The sequence below is a fragment of the Alnus glutinosa genome, chromosome 10 (genome assembly GCF_958979055.1).
Source record: "Alnus glutinosa chromosome 10, dhAlnGlut1.1, whole genome shotgun sequence".
Taxonomy (NCBI): Eukaryota; Viridiplantae; Streptophyta; class Magnoliopsida; order Fagales; family Betulaceae; genus Alnus; species Alnus glutinosa.
The window spans coordinates 20,504,537-20,514,030 of NC_084895.1; the positions used below are offsets into that span (position 1 = coordinate 20,504,537).

The window sequence follows — 9,494 nt, forward strand, 5'->3', positions numbered from 1 at the left end:
TGGGCGGAGGCCGAGGCACTTGCGACGATCACAACCGAGAATGTCATTAAGTTCCTATGGAAGTCGATAGTGTGCAGATTTGGGATACCTTATGCCATGGTGACCGATAATGGCAAACAGTTCGATTGCGCCCGTTTTCGTGAGTGGTGTTCCGAGCTGGGCATACGGAAGAGTTTCTCCACCCCTGTCTTCCCTAAATCGAACGGCCAGGTGGAAGCCACCAACAAAACATTGATCCAAACGTTGAAGAAAAAACTCGGCCAGAGGAAGGGAGCATGGGTCGAATACCTCCCGGAAGTGCTCTGGTCCTACCAGACTACGGTCAGAACTGCAACGAGGGAGACCCCGTTTTCCCTCACCTATGGGATGGAAGCAGTAGTACCCGTTGAGGTGGGGTCACCAAGTTTCAGAGTGGCCCACTACAATCCGGGGTTGAACGAAGAAGGCATGAATCTGCATTTGGATTTGTTGCAGGAACGCCGGGAGGATGCTCGCACAGCATGTACGGCCTATCAACGCCGTGTGGCCAAGTATTATGATAAGAAGGTTAGACCCAGAGAGCTTCAAGTTGGCGATTGGGTCTTGCGGAAGGTCAACCTGATGACTCAAGAGCCTACTGATGGTAAGCTGGGACCGAATTGGGAAGGACCGTACAGAGTCGTTAGCTCCTGTGGAAACGGGGCCTATCGCTTGTCTACGAAGCAAGGGAAAGCGCTCCCAAGGGCCTGGAATGTAGAACACCTCAAAAAGTATCATTTTTGAAATTCTTGTCTTGTAAAGTGAAGCTTTTGTTGTATTAACTCTGAAAACATTTGGACTCCCTGTCTCCGGACAGGGGGATAACGGAGCCCGCCCCCACGAGGGGATGGACGGGTGGACCCTTGTCTCCGAACAGGGGGGTAACGGAGCCCGCCCCCACGAGGGGATGGACGGGTGGACCCCCTGTCTCCGGACAGGGGGTAATGGAGCCCGCCCCCACGAGGGGATAAACGGGTGGACCCCCTGTCCCCGGACAGGGGGGTAATGGAGCCCGCCCCCACGAGGGGATAAACGGGTGGACCCCCTGTCCCCGGACAGGGGGGTAATGGAGCTCGCCCCCACGAGGGGATGAACGGAGACTGGGGGCCTTGTATCCCGACTATGAGATAACGTTTGACTGCTTGGTTTATGTTCACTTCAATTTACCCCTTACACATAACAAATCCCTCCGTTCCTACTTAGTAGCAACGCATAGATTTGGAGGGGAGAGTGGGGTAAGTGATCCCGCCTCCTCGGACGTTCGTATGTTCTTGTTAGGTACGGGAACAACGTCTAAAGGAGATATTTAAAAAGAGAGAAAAGAATATGCTTATTGATAAAATACACAGTTACATGTTGCAGAATATTTGGACTGGCATACATGAGGGTGAATCGGGCGCCAACAGGTCACCGACCTCTTCCGCTTCCTCCCTATGAAGGCGTTGTCAGGAGGCGACATCCCTAGCAGACGGGAACCCAGCGGTTCAAAGGCACAGGTGGCCAATGCAAAGTTGGAGAGTGGCTAGAAGTCGGACGATGGGGTCCACTGAACGCCGGAGTGGACCCTGAAGCAGGCGACTCCCAACTGGGCATGGCAAGCAATGGGATATCTCCGGCGTAAAGCCGGAGATCGCGCCTCCCTTGCTAGATAAAGCCGAAGATCACGCATCCAAGTGGGTCTAAATGCTGGAATTGGGACACTCCTGACTCCATGCCTAAGTGCTGGAACCGCGACGCGACTCCAAATGAGAAAAGGCAAGTGCGAGAGCTTGAGATGAAAGTATGATGGACAGGAGGTCCAGAGGTACATACATATATAGGTGCGAAGTTGTTTAAATGCATTCACTATTCCCTTAATGGCAGGTATACCTAACGCTGAGAAGTTAGATTGAAAATCAATTCGGGCCGGTAGCCATTAATGGAGTGAGACCAGACGAGATGTTCATTAATGGCAGTCATAAATGAAATATACGAATCTCCCTTTTTCATTGAAATAATAAAGCAAAGCAGTACATCGGTATTTTCAAAAAAGAGAAAGGAGTTATCAGGGGTTGCCGGGGGCGCGACTGGAGGAAGGAGCCCCTTCTCCAGATGAAGAGGAAGTGGACCCCGACTCTGAGTTTCTGGCCGGAGCGGGTTTAGAGGTCTTCGGGCTCCAATCGGTTACATGAGGGAATTGATCGACCCCTAGCTTGGCCATGGTCTCCAAGGCCTCGTCCGGGATCTGGATGGTGCTGATGTCGAGATCCTTGAAGGACTCGTCGCCGGGAGGGGCACTTCTGGCAACGCCCCTTAAGTGTTCGAAGCCCCAATTGAAGCCTACGGCCCATGATGTATCTCGGAGCTCCGGGACCTGGGAAAGCTCCCTGGTAAGCTCAACCACTTGAAGGTGGAGCTCTTCCATCCTCTCCACCGCTTCTCTCCTTTCCTGGTACGCACTAGTCTGTTCGTCGAGAGCTTGCTTCTTGTCAGCGATGGCTTGTTCGAGCTCCGACTAACCCTGTCCCTAGCAGTGAGTGCTATCCCCTTTTCGGACAATGCTTGATTTCTTTCCTCGGCAAGCTTTTCATTGTCGATCAAGGCTTGGTTTTTCGCCGCTCGAGTTGATTGCAGCTCGGATTTCAACTCCGAATTCTTGGCTTGTAGGGATTGGACAGTTGCCCGCAAGGAGCCAGAAGACTGAAGCTCTACCCCCAATGTGGCCTCGAGTTTGGCCTTCTCGGAAAGAGCATCTTTTAGCCGAGTTTGGGCTCCGGATAGATTGCTCTCGAAGATCTCCATGTCGTGGACCATTCTCTCGCAGCTGGTCAAAGTGCTCTGTAGTGTGCTTTCCCGGAGTTCGGATAGTTTTTGGAGCCTTAGCCGGTGCTTCTCGGACTCGGCCAAAGCTCTCCTCTGCCCCTGGGATTCCTCTTCCAACTCCTTTACCCGAGCCTGTAAGGACTGAATGGCCTCGCGTTGGTCTTGCTCGGGTTCCCGAAGACTCCTCCAGGATGCGGCAATGTCCACGGCGAACTAAGTAAGAATGAGGCGTCAGTATTCGAACGGAGAGAGGAGATAAACTAAAAATAAGGAATGTTAGAATCATATACCTGAAGAATCTTTCCGGTAAGCTGCTCGGCATAGCCCTCCACTGGGAGCTCCCCGAACAGGGGGCTGTAGTCCGGGGTGACTAAGGAGCTCAGAGCTTCCAGGGGACATCCTGCCAGCCCGTGGATCTGAAAGTCCTGTCGTCGCCCAGCAGTCGCAGAATCGGAAGGGAGAATGGAGGTAGAAGCTTGGGGCGATGTGGGGACCGGAATTGGAGTTGAAGACTCAGGTCTGATGGAAAAAGTGGGCGTTGGAGAGGCCTGCCCAAGCGCCTCCCTTTCGGAGGCCACCTCTTCTTGCAGTTTGTTGAATTCCTGAGAGAAAGTATCCGGCTCCTCCCTCAGTGGTGATTGAATTGGTGACCCCCTGCGAGGAATTTCGTCTCCCCCAACAACATTAACTCCGGGGCTCGCTTCAGCCCCCGGGTGGACCACAGGTTCGACCGGAGAAGTCACCGACGTGGTAAGTGTGGGAAGGGAGGCAGTGGTTGGAGGATTCTGGTTGCCAGGAGGAGTGTAAACTTTGGCCATGGCCAATATCCGGCCAAGCATAAAACTGCTATCCCGTTGAGCTCGAAGTTTTTTGGATTCGGGGCCTTCGTCGGCCCCCGGAGCGACCCTCTTCCCTTTCTGCTGAGGCAGGGGCGCCTCAGATTGAATAACCGGATCTTCTGCAGGTTGGGGAGGAGGGTTGGGATCACTTGGAGAAGTAGGAGAGTGCTCTACCACCTTGATGGTTGCAGCGGTGGCCACGTCTTCGGTGACGTCTTCAAAAGAAATGGGAGGCGAACGGGCACCCGAACCGGGGAAGGAAGGGCTCGTCCGAGGATCTCGGGGAAGAACCTTTACAGCTGGGGAAGAATTCCCCTCCTCTTCCGAGGATGAAGTTGATGAACCTTCGAAGAGCGTGTTCTCCGGGGAGACTGATTGGCCTGCCTCCCTGACGTACTCCCCTTTTGGGCAACCTTCCTCGGAACCTTGCCCGGAATGGGCCTGCTGGTCGTGACGGACCACCCAACCACCGGGGCTCCCCGCTTGTCCAAAATTACTTTTTGCTCTGGGATTTGATACCCAAAGCATTCATTCAGGCTTTGGACTGAAACAAGGTTTTCGTAGTCGATCGACGACTGAACCGCCCTGGCCGAGAAGGAGAGCATGGTGTTGACCTCCTTGATTTTAGCGACGCTCAGTGTAGGAAGGATCCGCAAGTCGTCGACTAGTGACCTCCATTCTCTAGGCACCCGTTAGGAGTCCGGAACCACCGACTGGGAGGGACATTCCCATTCCCCGGAGACTCGAAAAAACTGCTCTCTCCAACCTTTGTTGTTCCCGTACTTACGTTGGTCGAGGTAGATGAATATCGGATCTTGGTGCACCCGCAGCTCGACAGCGCCGTCCTTGGTAGACGGGCGGTATATACTGAAGAATTGGGCAGCGTCCATCTCGGTTCCGAGGACCAGCCGCCACAGGATAGAGGACGCCACCACGTACCTCCAGCTGTTCGGAGCGATCTGGCCGGGGGCCACCCCGAGGAATGTGCAAACCTCGCGAACGATTTTCGGGAACGGAAGTCGAACCCCTGCCATGAACATGCGCTCTGTCAAGGTGACTTCACCCCCGGCTATCCCCCGCGATTCAGGTTCTTGAAAGAAGATGTTGACCGACGGGCCGATGTCATAGGCCCTCCGAAGAGTCGCCTCGTGGCACGCCAACCAGGTCGACTCTAACCGATCTTCCGGCGGCACCAAAAGCGCAACCCCATGTCTGACAGTGGGAGGGGAGACAACGGCCAAAGGAACAGGCTTTTCAGGGGCATCCACAAGACTCCTGGATGCTGGGTCTCTGCGAGTGATGGCCATGTGGAGTTCGGAGGAGGTAATGAAGAGAAAGAGCCGAGAAAAGAAGAAGGTGAAGACGGAATGAGCGACGGAAGAAGTGAACAGAGTTGAAGCCGAGGGGAGATATTTATAACGAAGTCGACAACCTCTGAGAAACGGAGAGGTGTGCGACTGTTTGATTGATGGCGGCGAATTAATTCTATAACCGGCGCGGAAGTCGAAAGGCCTTACTGTCGTCATCATTACGCCGCACGTTAAGGTCCCTGATCCCTGAAAAAACGCGCCTGTTCAGTGTAGGAACGTTTCCAGTCCCTCCCCAGCAAACTGGTCACGCTGGAGAAAGGTGAAATCAAATGTCCTCTCCTTGGGGCCCACCGTGGAGGCCTGAACACCCCCGAATTAAATGGCGGGAAGAGACAATCCCGGAAAAAGTGCTAGAATTCTCTTCCCCTTCACTGGGATGGAGAAAGAATTCGGGGGGTAAGTGTTAAGGAATTTCCCGCCATTGATTAAAATGATAGAGAGATGAGCTGGTGTCTGCGGCTAAGAGAGGAGCTGTTTGAAATGAAGTGGGAGATTCTCCCTAATTAATATTTTTGTCTTATTAATCGATGATTGCCCGCCGCCGATCAGAGAAAGTAGGGACGATTCGGTATAAGCGCCTGGGTTTATGGGCTCAAATTAATGAAGGAAAAGAAAAGCATATTCGAGTAATAAATGTTGACGTGAAGGACATTTAAGGGGAGCAGACATATAAAAGGTTTGGGCTGATAAAAAAGAGAGGTATCTTCTTCTAAAACACACACGAATTTCTTCTTGCTAAAGAGGTTTTTTACACCAATTCTAACTTGATCGTCGGAGGAGGCGTTGCCGGGACACCCCGACGATCCCTTTTGTTTTGCAGACAACTTGAAGAACACTCATTTGAATTTCGTCAACCTTGGGAGCTTTGGTACACGGTGTTATCCAGGATTCCAAGTCGTCAGCTCCAGAAAATTTGTTAACAGGTTAGAACCTGCTAAAATTCAGTAAAAAATTCAGTAATGGAATTCAAATTCAGGAAAAGTCTTAAATTACATATTATACGCCCCTCCATAAAATGTAAGTAATTTTAAACTTTTTAGCATGTCTACTTTGTATTATACATTTCAAACATGATTCACATAAGTTCATGCGTTCATACTCACCAGATCAACCAAAAATGAAAAATATAATATATATTTAAGAGTAAGCAAACAAAGAGTAATGTTCGGTCAATTTGGGCTTACATGAATGAGCCCTTTGTAGTACTCTCAATGTGCTATCATCCTACAATTAATGATAATATTCAAGCTAAATCTGCTATTGACCTAAAGACTTTCTGATTCACATCCCTCTAGCTCTCAGCAAAAACAAACTTCTGTTTAAATTGCTCTCCATATCATCAGTGAAAGAAAGGCAAAAAGTTATCAAGCCCCACCGTAGGTTCAGGCGCCTCCGCACGTACAGATGCTGTAGGTGTAAATCCAAAGATTGGGCAGTCAGGTCGCCTGTTTTTGTATAAACAAACACTGCATCTGCTTCCAGATTGTTGGCTGAAAAGTTCAATAAACCACCATGTTAATTAACATAAAAAAAAGAAGGGAACGTCATGTAACAAATGTCACAAACACATCTTAGAAAAGCAAATCCCTTAGCACGATCAGATGAGGATTAAGGTAAATCAGAATAAATCTTTCAAGCTTATCATATCAGGATCAAATCCTACGATCATGTAAATTTCAATGATACGATCTGAGTTTGAATTGAATTCAAATCCAAATTCAGATTGGATTATCAACAGAAATTTCATTCTAACCCTCCTAAGTGCAACAAGGATATGAGCATCCACATGTGCGTACGAAAAAAACTCTAATAATTCCATTGAAAACCTCTGGCCGTATGGCAAGAATCGTTCATATAAAGGAATATAAAAAAAGTGGGTGATAACAATGCAATCGATACAAAAAGGTTCACGTTGTTATGTTGAATAACGATTTTGCATCTAACAGAAACTAAATTAAAACTGCTTGGCTGATTGGGAGCATTAGTAACCACAACTCATTCCAAATAGTAGAGCTCAACCATAGCAGGTCCAGAAAAAGGCATGATTCCTATGGCACACAAGGGCAAATTTTATATAAAATGGCTATATAATGCATCTGACGCACTGTGAAATTCATTCAAGCGTGGAAGAGTAATAAAACAAACAAAAATTAAGGTAAAATATTAACACAATAGATGTCATACCCCAACATTGTTGTATTCCCAGAGCTTATGAACTCCATAATCCACAGCTTGCACCCATTTCAACCAATACTTTAAGAAACCTCTCAATTTTAACAGTAACATAGACACGGGGCACATTAATTACCCACAAAATTATGCACGAAAATCATTTTAATACATTTCTCTTAATGCTGCTATCTCAATCAACACAAACAACCGAAACTGACTTATGCCATACTACACTAGCTACCATGTGTTCAATCATAGAAATTAAGACACAAAGCACACAAAGACACTTTCAAATAAATATTCCAGAAAATTACCCGAGTAGAATTTATATCGATACGTCTCACTCCTTGTAAAATGTAAGAAGCATAATATGCATGCTAAGTTCGAAAGTTGCCAAGTCAGCAATAAATCAATAAGTTAACAGTGAAAAACAAGATAAGCTATCAATAATTTAACAATGAAAAAGAAAAAAAAAAACCTTAGCATCATATGCCTCTATTAATTCATGTCAAACATTGGGGATTTAAAGTTTATACCTAATCATCTTCTTCCTCACCATCCACTCCATCATTGTCACGATATGCATTGGTGACACATTCGGGGAGATTCGGGAGAATAGGTCTATAATCAGAGTCTAAGTTTGGCTGACTGACCATCTACATACACCAAATATTTTGATCATAATATGAAAAAAAGAAAGAAAGTGTTCATTATATATGCTAAAGACAATGTTATGTATTTACCGATGGGTGCAAATTCTGAAACGCAGCTTTAAATTCCTCAAATTCCTTGACAAACTGAACCATGTTAACATATTGTGGATAGTTAGATGGGACTTGTGGCGCGGAAGAGGATGTGGCCTTCGAGCCATATGCACACCTAATGCCCACTCCACGTACGCGTCCAGGCCTTTCTTTGCCAAATACTTGTCCATATGCGTCATTTGGATCCCAATCTATACAACCATGTGTGGGTGTTCGCGTCGATGGAGGCGATTTCAACATAATCTCCTTGATTAGTGCCTATAACAAGATAAACGGATTAGTAAATCATTGGTTTGTCTTGTTACCTCCTTCTATGACACCAATTAAAAAAACACTCAAAAAACCATAAAAAATAAAATAAAATAAAATAAAATAAAAAACTGGAAAACAACCAATTATACTAACAAAATAAATCAAACACATACGATTTTCTCCCCCGCCTCTGTTGTCACAGGAGTGCCATCCTTGTGTGTGTGAGTTTCGATAAATAACGAGCTTCTGTCAAGGCCTTTCCCTGATCTCAACTCGTCAAGGCCTTTCCCTGATGTCGACTCCTACATATTATAAATTTAAAAACATACATACATGTTATGATTATGTTAAAAGCCATCTAATGCATGACCCACTAAATATCTCTTTCAATGCGTACCTTTTCAAAATAAAGTCGAGCTAAGCTCTTCGACCCAGATGTGTGTTGTATTCTTTGCATGGCCCGGCGTTCCTTATTTTGAAGGGCCTTCCTCTACATATTTTCAATAAAATAATGAGATAAATATGCATAACAAATGTTGGGATGGTAATAAAGATACATTGTTACCTGCACATTGGGATCACACCAATGTCGAACTTCTGCTTCAAAATCCACAGGGTTGCTAATGTATTGCAGATCAGTTGTGGCAATTACATGTTCTGCAGACTCACCTGGCTGGATCTTCAATGACTTCTTTAGTTCATATTTGTACTCCCTCCTCCTTTTTGACAATTCCGAGTATGCGTGTTTTTTTACAACCTCTAGTGGAAGATTCGTTTCAAACTCGAACTTCCTCTACATAGAAGTCATAACCACAACGGTGTTAGTACTCTCATTCCAACAAACAGTGCTAGTGGATGTAACTAACAAAACTCCTTGAATGAAGCAAATGAATATATAAATTTATTTTCTCACGTGAATAATCTCCCACATTGCTTCTTTTTTGTTCTTTGGCACAGACCTCCAGTCGTTGGGGATTAGAGGGCATAAGCTAGCTGTTTTCACAAGGGAAGAACAAAAGCGAGGGAACTTCTCACTACCCACTCCAACTACCTGACCGTCATTATTCATTAAAACGACAATCCGCAGTTCACATAATGCCCAAACATTTTTCGGTCCACCTACGCTACATGTATCGCGAAGTCCACTCTCATCTGTAATTTAAAAAGAACTTATGTAAAAAATAGATTATACAATGCTAAAATATAATATAAGTGAAACAAACTATTGAATCATAAAGAAACTGCATACCAATAGTCATGACCTCCCCCCTTTTGTA

General features: G+C 46.5%; 1 protein-coding gene across 1 annotated transcript; it reads right to left on the bottom strand.

Annotated features, from left to right (window-relative positions):
- Positions 1-2,062: 2,062 nt before the first annotated feature.
- LOC133879174 (uncharacterized) lies at positions 2,063-4,187 on the bottom strand. Its single transcript, XM_062317710.1, has 3 exons — positions 3,111-4,187; positions 2,518-3,033; positions 2,063-2,461 (listed from the first exon to the last, which is right to left on the bottom strand). The coding sequence occupies exons 1-3, from the start codon at positions 4,185-4,187 to the stop codon at positions 2,063-2,065; spliced, it is 1,992 nt and encodes a 663-aa protein (XP_062173694.1).
- Between the last annotated feature and the right edge of the window lie 5,307 nt (positions 4,188-9,494).